Below are 13,149 nucleotides of genomic sequence, written 5' to 3' on the forward strand. Positions count from 1 at the left end.
AAAAGAAGAATAAAAGGCCAACACTTAAAAAGAAATTATCATAAAATCCCTAAAGTAACAAGGCTAAAATTCAAAAACGATTTTTAATAGGAAAAAAATTCACCTCTAAAACACAGAGGCAACTAACGAATCTCTTCAAAAATTTAAGAGAAAATGTTTTCCAACCCAAAATTTTACACCAGGACAAACTATCAGTTTGGGGTAAAGGCAAAATAAAAACATTTTGAGAAATGCTTTTCTGAAAAAGTTACCTAAAACATCCTTTCTTAGAAAGTTACTTAAGGATGTTTTCCAGTAAAATGAGGTTGTAAATTAAGAGAGGTTCATAAAATTCAAGACATAGTGACTCCAATTCCCCCTCACAAAAGCAGTGAAGAGAAATTCCAGGATGACAACTGTGAAGCAGAACTAAAGATAACTGGTCAAGTCAGAAGAGGAGAGAAAAAAATGGAATAAACTTGAAGGGAGAGCTCCAGAGGAGTGTTTAAAAAAAAAAAAAAAGACACATTCTATAGATTAGCTAATATGATAAAGCATTTGAAAATGATTGAAGATATCAAAAAAGAAGGAAGGAAGGAAGATAAAAGAAGGGAGGGAGGGAGGGAGGAAATAGAGACTCAAGGGGGAGGGTGTATGTGTATGGGAGAGTGGGGGAGCTATGCCAGAAAGGAAATACAGTAAAAGAATAAAACTCTGTTCTGCAACCAAAAGAAAAAGATTCTACAGTCATAATGTTGTAAATATATATATCTGACTCAACCAAAAATAGTAAAATTACTATATTAGAAAAATGCAGAGGAGAGGGAGGAGACAAAGTAAAAGTCTCATCTTTGTAATAAGAGCAAGTTATGCATAATGTTTAAAATTGATGAATCAGTCCTAACCACTGGTGGTTCAGTGGTTAGGACTCCACACTTTCACTGCTGAGGATGCGGGTTTGATCCCTGGTCAGGGAATTAAGATCCTGCAAGCCAAACGGCACAGCCCCCTCCAAATAATAATAATTAAAAAAAAATAAAATAAAACTGATGAATCAAGTGATATAAATATAATATGTGGATATATGTACATGGAGGTTATTACCAAAAGAGGCAAGTAAAATAATTAAATATGGGAGAGAGGCTAGAGAGCGGAGAAGGATGAGGAAGAGTTAGGCAGGGGATTGTCATTCTTCCTTTTGGTACAATTTGGTAAAATTGCCTTTTGGTACAATTTGATATTTTAACCAGGAGCGTTTATTTTTTATTTAAATGTTTTCAACTGTCAAAAAAGTATGACTAGTTCCTTTTATTCCACAAAGTGAGTTTTGCATGTAGGGGTAAGAAAGTTTGAAACGTGTCTGGGTCTACAGATAGAAAAGGATAAGTTACCATGGCAACTCTGAAGTGGTAAGGGGAATAAGTTATAAACACCCGGATGAGGGCAGTGGCAGTAAGTATTTAGAGACACAAGGGGCCACTCTAAGGAGAGTGATGCCTGGGTACCTTGAAAGACAGCTCACTCAGTCAAGGCAGTGGGTTGTTGTAATGAGCTAGTAGACAAATGAGAACAAGCCAGATTTCCCTGGAGAGTTCTCTGGAGCTCCTAAGAGTTGGCAAACGTTGTTAGTGAGGTTTAGCTTCTGCTTAAGGTTATCAAAATCTAAAAACCAAACCCAAACAGAATCTTTCTTATGCAAATATTTCTGGTAATGTGATCAGTTCCCTGGGTATTATTATGTAAACAAAGGCTTCCCATCTGTCAGTTCTAATAATGATAATAACTAACGTTAGTTTAGAACTGTTTCTGTACTTTGAAAACTTTAGAGTTACCAAGCACTTTCCTGTACCTTATTTCATTTGTTTCCCAAAAATAACCCAAAGATATAGGTAATGCAAAGTATTACTGCAATCACCCTCATTTTACAGACAAGACATCTGGGTTTACAAAAGTGACTTGCGCAACTTACATAGCTGGTTAAGTAGCAAGGACTCTGGAACTCAACTTCGTCCCCTGACTGCAAATCTTACACTCGATCCTTGATGTCAGACATCTGAGCTACAGGTGAACCTATTCATTGGTGCTAACCGCCCATGCACAGGGGCACCAAGAGGACTGACCACACACAAGACCATGAATTACCACACAAATCATGGCCAAAACCCACAAAGGCAGCCATTCAGGTATTGGGTGGAAGCTGAGATCTAGTCCTCCCACCTCCCACCAACACTACACCCTACCTCAGGTGTGGGCCTTTTTATAATTCGTACAAAGGTACCAGTTATAAATGGGGAACCCTTTCCCACATACACAAATTACTAAGTTTACCACCCACCTCTCTCCTTTCTTACCTCCCTCTAACATTCCCCAACTCCTGCATCAACCATCAAATGGAAATCCTCCTATTGGCTTCTGTCTCACAACAGATGACACATCAGATCCATTTATTCATTAAAATAAACATGAAATAAGCAACTATGTCTCAGCCGCTGTTCTAGGCACTGGGAATGTAACAAGTGTTCTGGTCACATAGAGCTGATATTCCAAGCCAGGGAAAGACAAATAAACAAATACACAAGAAAAACATCAGAAGTGATGTGTTATAGAGAGAATTTAAATTAGTTGACAGAATAGCGATTGACTAGTCAACTTGGGAGATCAGGAAAGGCCTCTCCAGAAGGTGACATTTAAGTAGATTTTGGAATGACGACAGAAAACTCACCAAGGGAAGACCAAGGAAAAGAGGATTCCAAGAAGATGAAACAGATAGTGCAAAGCCCTGGGGCAGGAACAAGTTCGGATCTGTTCAGTGGAACAGAACAGTCACAGTGAGGCTGTACAGTGTGGGTGGGGAGAGCAGGGGAGGAAGCTAGAGAGGAAGGCAGGGGTCAGGTTGTGATGCAGGAGACAGGAGGGGAGTTTGGATTTTATTCTAAGAACAGTGGGAAAAAAACTAAGAAGGGGAGTGACAGGATCCAATTTACCTTTTACATAGGATCTTTCCAGATGCTGTGTGGAGAATGGAATTTAATGGGGCAAAAGAGGAAGCCTCCAGTCATCTAAAGGAGACTTCTGGTTAGATGTAGAATGTCTTATGTTCATAAAGCTGCTGAACTGCTCGAACTGCTTCGCACATGGGCCTCTTCATGAATTCCTGTTACTTTGCTGGAAACCTAAGACTATAAAAGGAATGCTCGTGTATAACTGGTGCTGATTGGTTTCTATCGACATATACCTTGTTTGCTGTCTGTGAAGTTGCCCTGGCTTCCTCTGATAGACGAAGTTGTTCAGCTTTCCTGTGTCTTAAGCACCTGGTGCGTGTGCATTTCACACCACGTACACAGCTGTCTGCTCCACAGAAAGTGAGTTGTGAGGGCTGTGTCTCGTCTTAATCATCTCTGTGTTCCTAATCACCCAACACAACACCTGGTACTTCATGGAAGTTCAATAATATCTGGTGGAGTAGATGAATGTTTTATTTGGGGGCTGTGTGAACACTCTTTTGTCTCCAGAAGCCAAAAGGATAAAACGATGTTAGGAATGTACCCTACAAGCCAGATACCCCAAGCCCCAGTCCCTTACCTCCTAGGTGAGTCAGGGTCGAAGCAGGTCTTGTGCACGTCAGCCCCCTCCGGGTCACAGCAGTCACCATCATCAAAGTCGTTCAGCATATTGTTGCACTCCACGTGGCAGATCCCATCCCTGCGATTCCAGGAGTAGCACCGGCCCTGCAGGCGGCAGTCGCCCCCGTCGTAGCCTGTGAGTGGGTGCTCACACTCAGGGTCACAGTGGTCATTGCCAATCTTGCTGGGCTCACAGTTCACGAGCACAACACGGTGGCGCAGGGTGGAGTTGTGGACCTGGTGGATGTGCAGCTGCCAGCTGATGTTGTAGCGGCTAAAGGCTTCATTGAGCACTTCATGCTGCCGACGGATCTGCTCCTCACTTACGGTGGGGTTCAGGCCCTCGTCGTCGCAGATGTTTACTACCTGGTAGCGGATCACCTTCTCTCCCCGAAGGGGCCAGTGCCAGCTGTACTGGGAAATCAGTTCCACGTTGTCACAAGCTGTTTGCCCACAGAGCGGGGGCTGCAAAGGTGACAGAATCTCAGGCTCCGGCTCAAAGCCCTGGAGAACCTCAAGCCGTGGGTACTTCCCATCTCTAAAGGGGGCCCACTGTTCTTCCAGGGGCTCAAAACTGGCTGTCAGTAGCAGGGTGGTCAAATCCTCCACCTCGCTTGGCTGCTGAGGACTGTGCTGGAGGTGGCTTTGTGGCAGGGCCGTCGACCAGAAGACCAGTGTGCCCAGGTGTCCACGGAAATGGTGCCCGTCCTCGGAGCTATCCCCACCCAGGAACAAAGAGCGACAAGATGCCATGAAGGGACTGTTCAGGGGACCGGACTGATCTGGACTACTAGCCACCTGAGTGCCATCGACATACAGGGCCATGCGCCGTCCATCGTAAGTGGCTGCCACGTGCGTCCACTTGCCTGGTTGATAGCGACCGTGACCCATCATAATGGTGGCTTTCTTCACGCGGTCAGTGCGAAGAGAGAAGAAGAAGCGAGCATCTCGCCTTCCCACATCCTTCCCTGAGCGGATCCCCAGGGCCCAGCCCTTGTCACTGATAGTGTGGGAGCAGTTATCAAACACACCTGGGAAAGAAGGAAGAGTCGAGGGGAGAAATACCAGATACAAAGGGGACGGAGAAAGGGAGAAGAAAACCCATATAAATAGCAAGAATGTAGGTTTTTAATGGGAAAAAAATAAGTGATACAGATTCTCCACCTAAGCTGCCTGTCCAGTACCCCATATCAGGCTGTTCTGGCAACATCTTTCCCCAAAAGGAACTTAACTTGAGATTCCATCCAATTTAAAGCATTCTGGTGTTTTTAAATAACTAAAATGGAAGTTGTAAGGGGATGTCTAATGCAAGTGAAAACCATCCTCACCACTCTGTCACAAACGTTCCTCAGGGTGACTCTGTGTCCATGACTTCCCACTCTTTCCACTTCCTCAGAAGTCATGAGGGCCTTCATGGTTTTTACAAAAGTTAGTAATCTCCTACCCCTTCAAAAGGTCATTTTTCTCTATTGAATATTGAAATGATGATTCTTGTGGGGAAAATAAGGAGAAGACTGTAACATCCCAGACATGTTATTCCCTCTAGTGCCCAAGGGCAAGGATACCCATCCATAGTGAACAGCTGTTCCCCAGAGTAAGCAAAATGACATTGCCCCATGGTCCTAGACTGAAAAAAACTAGTCAAATTATAAGAATGATTGTTTTATAACCAGTAACGCCCACCAGAGTACAGAAGTGGAACTTTCCCAGGTAAACGAAGCTCCTCACCACGTGCTACCTTACTTACCACCTTGCTCATAGGAGGCCCAGCACTATTAAGTCCCATAAACAAAGGAAGGAATTCCTGTACATAAGTATGTCACTAACAAGTTGGCAGCAGGAAGAAGTAATCAGATGTAACAGGATCACAGATGAAATAGGAAGACTGAAGGCCATTTGGAGGCCTTGAATGTTCCCAGCAATCCATCTGCAGTTATGAACCCACCATCCTCCCGGTCCCTCTTATACTATATAGGCAGGGTCTCAACAGCAGCTTTCAATTGTAATTTACATAGAGGCAGTACATTCACACAGGAAATGCTTAGTAAATACTGCTTTAACTAATGAAAGAATGTTAGAAAAGTCGGCTGGCCTTTAGATAGATACCTGAAGCTAAAACCAAGAGTTATTCTTCCCCAGCCTCCCTCAGCCAACAGTTTTACTTATTTACCTGAGCTCCTATATAATCCACTCAAAGAGTACCACTCTATGGACAGTTTGGATTTTAAAGCCATGAGTCCTCCCATTCTAATTGCAGGCAAGTGTCTTAAAAGTAGCTATGTTCTTCATAAATGATAGATTATCTTCTCTTCTGTTTCTAACATAAATCAATAACTTGTGATTTAAAAAATAAAATGTTCTTTTTAACAAAAGCAACTCATCCCCAATCTAGCAATTCTAACAATTAGACTTCCAAGTACTGGTGATGACTAGGTATAATACAATGGTGATGTTCTAGTATTGTTTGGGGTTTTTTGTTTATTCTTACATTGAGGTCTGTATGGTAAAGGGATGTAACAATTACTGCTTTACAAATTCTTGTACTGGGTAGATTTTCAAAAAAGCAGACAAACCTAGTGAGATCAGTAATAAGTTTCCTGCTTCATAGTTTCTCCGTGGTTCACTTATTTTCATAAGTATATTTAGCCTTAATTATGTCCATCCACTAAACTATGAAGAAATGTGCTGCAATATTTAATATCAGAACCATGGAGTTACTAACTTCTCAACTAGTAAATATCAGCTGTTTTTTTAAATTAATTAATTAATTAATTAATTTTTGGCTGTGTTGGGTCTTCATTTTTGTGCGAGGTCTTTCTCTAGTTGTGGCAAGCGGGGGCCACTCTACATCGCGGTGCGCGGGGCTCTCACTATCGTGGCCTCTCTTGTTGCGGAGCACAGGCTCCAGACGCACAGGCTCAGTAGTTGTGGCTCACAGGCCTAGTTGCTCCGCGGCATGTGGGATCTTCCCAGACCAGTGCTCAAACCCGTGTCCCCTGCATTAGCAGGCAGATTCTCAACAACTGCGCCACCAGGGAAGCCAAATCAGCTGGTTTTTAAGAGGAAGAATTGAGGAGGAGGCTATTTCATATTTGTTGCATATACAGGTGTATATGAGTTGTGGTATAAATTATTAGGCTTGACTTATAAATTACTAGATAATTAGCTTGTTACCTGCCAGCATCTAACTGCAATTTTGAACACATTAACTTATTGTCCTTAGAACTTCTAGTAGCAACAAAATAATTGTTTCTACTTATTTAGCTCATAGGAAGCTATTAAAATTATAGTGTGTCTAAAATGTTATTTCTAACTTCTTGAGACACTACACAGAAGATGGAATTTTCTTTTCATACTAGTCTAGTTCTGATTAATCTAAATTTTAGTAATTATATTAAAGAGGATTTATTGGCCAAGAGCATTAAAATAGCCAATTTTAGTTGGGAGTTGTAGAAAGTATATAGAAGTATTACTTTTTGAATGATTATGAAAGTAATGATTCTTTACTCTCTAATTTAATAAGATGTCACAGCAGCATATGTGAAACCTCACTAGGTACCTAGATAACTGCATTCTATTTGCTGTATTACCACTGCTCATACTTCATCTATAGAAGAGAGTAAATAATTGTTGAAGCACTGCCTTGCACTCATTCCAGAGAAGGAAAGAAAAAAAAAACATATTTAACAAATACAATTTTCCAACCCGATTACTGTGGACTGAACATTTATGTCTTCCCAAAGTTCATTTGCAGGAACCCTGCTCTCTAATGTGAAGATATTTGGAGATAGGGCCTTCAGGAGGTGATTAGGTTATGCAGGTGGTGCCCTCATGATGGGATTAGTGTCCTTTTAAGAAGAAAGCTAGCTTCTCTCTCTGCTCCCCACCATGTGAGGATACAAGAAGACAGACAGCCATCTGCCAACCAAGAAAAAGGTTCTCTCCAGACACCAGATCTGCTGGTGCCTTTATCTTTCCTAGCCTCCAGAACAGTGAAAAATAAATTTCTTCTATTTAAGACACCCAGTCTGTTGTATATTTGTTATAGCAAACCAAACGAACTAAGAAACCAATGTCATCAACACTAGCCGTGGATCAGAATCACAAGTGGAACTTACACAAATACAGATTCTTGTGAAAACATGTTGAGAGCTGCTGTTATTCTATATTTTAAAAACAAATCAAGGGCTTTCCTGATGGCACAGTGGTTAAGAATCCGCCTGCCAATGCAGGGGACCCAGGTTCGAGCCCTGGTCTGGGAAGATCCCACATGCCGCGGAGCAACTAAGCCCATGCGCCACAACTACTGAGCCTGCGCTCTAGAGCCCACGAGCCACAACTATGGAGCCCGCACGTCACATCTACTGAAGCCCACGTGCCTAGAGCCCATGCTCCACAATATGAGAAACCACCGCAATGAGAAGCTCGCGCACGGCAACGAAGAGTAGCCCCTGCTCTCCACAACTAGAGAAAGCCTGCGTGCAGCAATGAAGACCCAACGCAGCCAAAAATAAAATAAATAAATTTTAAAAAACAAACAAAACAATTCAAGCTTCTGACTGCTGTTCAGTGGATGGAAATGCAGAAGACAGAAGTTGGGAATCTTAATTTTTCCAACCAGTGGAAAGGAATTAGAAAAATTGTTATCAATAAGTTGTCAGACATGAAAGTGGAAATCGCATCTGAAATTCTTTTAAACCATTTGTTTTAAACTATTGGTTTAAAGATCATATCAGATAGAGCATTTTAGGTCTGTCTGAGGTCTCTACGTAACCATACGTTCTTGCTCATTAATTCAGAAAACTAGTGGAATGAAAGGCAGTTAAAAGAAACAGGAGCCTGTTATGAATAAGTGCACAGATATGATGCTGTTAGAGAATATGGTTAATGGATTGTCTAGGATTCATAATTAATTGGGGCTTTTTATTATCTATAATACAACTCACATTTAAGACTACTGAAATGGAAATAAATGTCCCCTGCTCCCGCTAAAAGATCTATTATTCCAAGAGAGGAAATTGTGGCATTGAAGCACAGTATGCTTACATCTCCCTGAGAATCACTGCCAGCCACCTCAACCTCTTCCATGAGATCATGAGTGCGTCCTTGTGGGGATTTTCAAAATTTACAAGGACAGAGTAAATAAATGTTTCTACCCCCTGCATCTTCTACATTCTTATAGTCTGTACTGGTTAAAATCTGTTCCTCCAATCTGTAGGGTATTGAATGGAAAATTATCTGATTCTCTTCTCCCTTGAGATTGAATAAACCAGACTGCAGTTAAACTAGAATTGCAGTCTGTGCTCAGACAAACACAGACTTAGCCCCAACATTGAACCCGTAACCTGGAAGCTCTCTGCTTCACCCTTAGCTGGTGGGAAGAGGATCATGCTTGGCCACTTGAAGTGCTGTCACCCCACTAAGCCTTGAAGGGTTCACATTTCATCTCACTGTCTTGCTCTTCCTAGAAAAAGAAATTCCACTTGGAATTAGTCATTTCAGTTCCTCAAATATTTGCTGAACATCTCATTCATGCCAGATGTACACACTCTTCTCAGCTTTGGAAGAAAAGGTAGTCTTTGCACTTGAGGAGTTATAGTCTCATGGGAGAATAGGCAACATAGGAAGTAATTTTAATATAATATCAGAACTAACATCAAGAAATACATAGGTGAGGGCTTCCCTGGTGGTGCAGTGGTTGAGAGTCCGCCTGCCGATGCAGGGGACACGGGTTCGTGCCCCGATCCGGGAGGATCCCACATGCCGCAGAGCGGCTGGGCCTGTGAGCCATGGCCGCTGAGCCTGCGCGTCCAGAGCCTGTGCTCCGCGACGGGAGAGGCCACAACGGTGAGAGGCCCGTGTACCGCAAAAAAACAAACAAAAACAAACAACAAAAAAACACAAACAAACCAAAAAAAAGAAATACATAGGTGAGTGAAAACAAAACCTAATCACAACCCATAGTTCAGAGATGATTTTCTGAGGGGATGAGACCCAAACCTACTCTTCAAGAGCGTGTTAGAATTGGTCAGGCTAAAGAATTACAAATCATTCCACACAGTGGCAGGATGGAGAGCACCAAAGGTGAAACATGTCAAGGTAGGCCTTGTATAACACAGTAAGGGGCTTGGACTGTGTAAGTTAGGGAATACCTTGAGGCTTTCCTACTGCTGCCAAATGCCTCTGATATCCTAAGAGCACACAGATGAACTCTAGCATGAAACACCACGTGGTTGACCTTGCCTCACACACTAGCTCCAACTGCAATTAGGAAATTTTTCAAAGCTTACAGATGGACAACTGTGGCATAAGATATACATGAACACCACGAGAGTTCCATGTAGTTAGTTCACCCATGCACTTGCTGGATAGATATTTATGCAGCAATACTAGTCGCCGATCTCAGTACTTGGTGCTTGGGATTTCTGTAATAATCATACGGTTATTTGACATCATCAGGAGTTCAGTATAGTCAAGAAAATAAACCTTAAATAAACAACTACAATGAAATATGCTGACAGTTGGAAGTATAAATAGCTATGTGAACAGCAAAAAAAACCACAAAAAAACAAACCTTTATTAAAACATGGACATAATAAGGCAAAAATTCTCCCTGAAGTTACTAAATGTCAACTTTCCAGCACTAGACTACCTTCTTAATAACTTAGTTCCAATCAAATCTGCCCATGAAACTAAGGTCACCTTGATTACTAATCAGAGTGTCTGGGAAGGTTAGGGAGACCCAAAGCCAAAGAATTTCAAGAGGTAAGTTCAGGCATTCCCAGATCAAAGGTCCTGCCATTTCACCCAGAAACATTTACTGTAATATTTCATAGAACCTGCATTTATATAAAATATCCACTTTAGCTGAATCTTCTTAACTGTGATGTAGTATTCTTTTGGTTAATATTTTTTTCCTTCACTTCTTATCATGCAATGATATCTCCCATTTATACAGTACTTAAGCTTTCCAAAGCAATCTGCTGTAACTATCACTTAAATGGTAAAGCCGTCCTGTGAGCTAGGCAGATGAGTATCATCACCAGCCTTATTATATAGATGAGGACACTGAGGTTCTGAGAGGGCAGGTGTCAGTCTGGGCGCGTACAGTACACTAGAGCCAACGTGTCATGATTCTGAGCCCAGAACAGTTTTCTATGCTGGGGAAGACCATAGTGCATGGTGGTTACAAGCATGAGTCAGCCAGAAGCTACAGTCTCCAGTCTACCACTTAACATGCTGTGTGACCTCAGAAAAATTACATCATCTTGCTGAACCTCAGTTTACTCACTTGCAAATTGTACCTGTAAAATAAAAATCTGTCCACCACTGGTCTTCTCTTCAGCATCCCTCAACCAGAAGCTGAGATCACAGACCTACCTCATGACATTGTTGTGAGAATTAAAGAACACATGTGAAGGATCTTAGCACAGTGTCTAACTCATACAAAGTGATTAATAAGCATTACCTGTGATGACTAGAAGGAATTTGATGATGAACTATCAAAGGGAAGAACAAATTAGATACAAAATCAGTGTTATGCAGATGAATGTTTAACAACTGGTTCTCTGAAGGGATAAAACCAAACAAACAAACACTGATTGTTGGCATTTGCTAATTTCTGTGGTGTAAATATTCCAACAATGGCCAATTTTAATTTACTGATGTCCCTGAACATGGAGTTGGGAAGAGAAGTGTACAATTGGCTCTGGTGAGCTAGTCTGAGCCAGTGCCACCACTAGAAAGACCCAAAAGGAAAGCAGATACAAGCCACCACGTGTCTCCTTCGCCCCCTGACTATTAAAGTAGATGTGGCTGCTTTGCTGGTCATCTGATTTTTTATAATTAAAAAGGGGTAAGTGTGACTTTGAGACTTACTATAAAGCTACAGTAATCAAGATATTGTGGTATTGGTGAAAGAGTAGACAAATAGATCAATGGAACAGAATAGAGAGCCCATAAATATAATCAATTTATCTTTGGCCAGGAGCAAAAGAAGCATAATGGAGCAAAGACAGTCTCTTCAACAAATGGTGCTGGAACAACCAGATATCCCCATATAAAACAAACAAAAGAATAATATAGACACAGATCTTATATTCTTCACCAAAATTAACTCAAAATGGATCACTGACCTAACTGTAAAATGCAAAACTACAAAACTTGTAGAGGATAACACAGGAAAGAAAACGTACATGACCTTCAGTATGATGATGCCTTTTTAGATATAACACCAAGACATGATCCATGAAAGATGTAATTCATAAGCTGTACTTGATTAAAATTAAAAACTAATTTTCTTCTAAAGACAATATCAAGAGAACTAGAAGACAAACCACACACTGGGAGAAAACACTTGCAAAAGACACATGGGGCTTCCCTGGTGGCACAGTGGTTGAGAGTCCGCCTGCTAATGCAGGGGACACGGGTTCGTGCCCTGGTCCGGGAAGATCCCACGTGCCGCGGAGCGGCTGGGCCCGTGAGCCATGGCCGCTGAGCCTGCACGTCCGGAGCCTGTGCTCCGCAACGGGAAAGGCCACAACAGTGAGAGGCCAGCATACCGCAAAAGAAAAAAAAAAAAAAAAGACACATATGACAAAGGATTGTTATCCAACATATACAAAGAACCCTTAAAACTTAACAATAAGAAAATAAGCAACCCAATTTTAAAACAAGTCCAAGACCATAGTGGATACCTTACCAAAGAAGATATACAGATGGCAAAGAGGCATATGGAAAAATGCTCCACATCATATGTCATCACAGAAATCCAAATTAAAACAACAGTGAGATACCGCTACACACCTATTAGAATGGTCAAAATCAAGAATACTGACAACATCAAATACTTTTGAAAATGTGAAGCAACAGGAATTCTCTTACATGGCTGGTAGGAATGCAAAATGATATAGCCACTTTGGAAGACGGTTTGGTGGTTTCTTAAGAAACTAAACATACTCTTACCATATCATCCAGCAATCATGATCCTTTCTATTTACCCCAGAAAGTTGAAACTCTGTCCATACAGAAACCTGCACATGGATGTTTACAGCAGCTTTATTCATAATTGCCAAATCTTGAAAGCAACCACAACATCCTTTGGTAGTTGAATGGATATATTAACTGTGGTCCATCCCAACAATACAATATTATTCAGTGCTAAAAAGAAATTAGCTACCAAGCCATGAAAAGACATGAAGAAAATGTAAATGCATTTAACTTAGGGAAACGAGCCAATCTGAAAAAGCTAAATACTGTATGATTCCAGCTATATGGCATTCTGGAAAAGGTAAAACTATAAAGATAGTTAAAAGATCAGTGGTTGGGCTTCCCTGGTGGCACAGTGGTTGAGAGTCCGCCTGCCAATGCAGGGGACACGAGTTCTTGCCCCGGTCCGGGAGGATCCCACATGCCGCAGAGCAGCTGGGCCTGTGAGCCATGGCCGCTGAGCCTGCGCGTCCAGAGCCTGTGCTCCGCAACGGGAGAGGCCACAACAGTGAGAGGCCCGCGTACCGCAAAAAAAAAAGAAAAAGATCAGCGGTGAGGG

General features: G+C 41.8%; 1 protein-coding gene and 1 long non-coding RNA gene across 2 annotated transcripts in view; one reads left to right on the plus strand and one right to left on the minus strand.

Annotated features, from left to right (window-relative positions):
- Positions 1-13,149, minus strand: part of PAPPA2 (pappalysin 2) — a 314,606-nt gene that overhangs the window by 248,539 nt on the left and 52,918 nt on the right. Inside the window, exon 3 of the mRNA XM_049715361.1 lies at positions 3,562-4,633. Within this exon, the coding sequence (XP_049571318.1) occupies positions 3,562-4,633 (1,072 nt within the window). The remainder of the gene's footprint in view (positions 1-3,561; positions 4,634-13,149) is intronic.
- The window catches only part of LOC125965659 (uncharacterized), a 248,133-nt gene that overhangs the window by 108,820 nt on the left and 126,164 nt on the right, over positions 1-13,149 (plus strand). The gene's annotated exons all lie outside the window — the stretch shown is intronic.

Source organism: Orcinus orca, chromosome 1 (assembly GCF_937001465.1).
Source record: "Orcinus orca chromosome 1, mOrcOrc1.1, whole genome shotgun sequence".
NCBI classification, from domain to species: Eukaryota; Metazoa; Chordata; class Mammalia; order Artiodactyla; family Delphinidae; genus Orcinus; species Orcinus orca.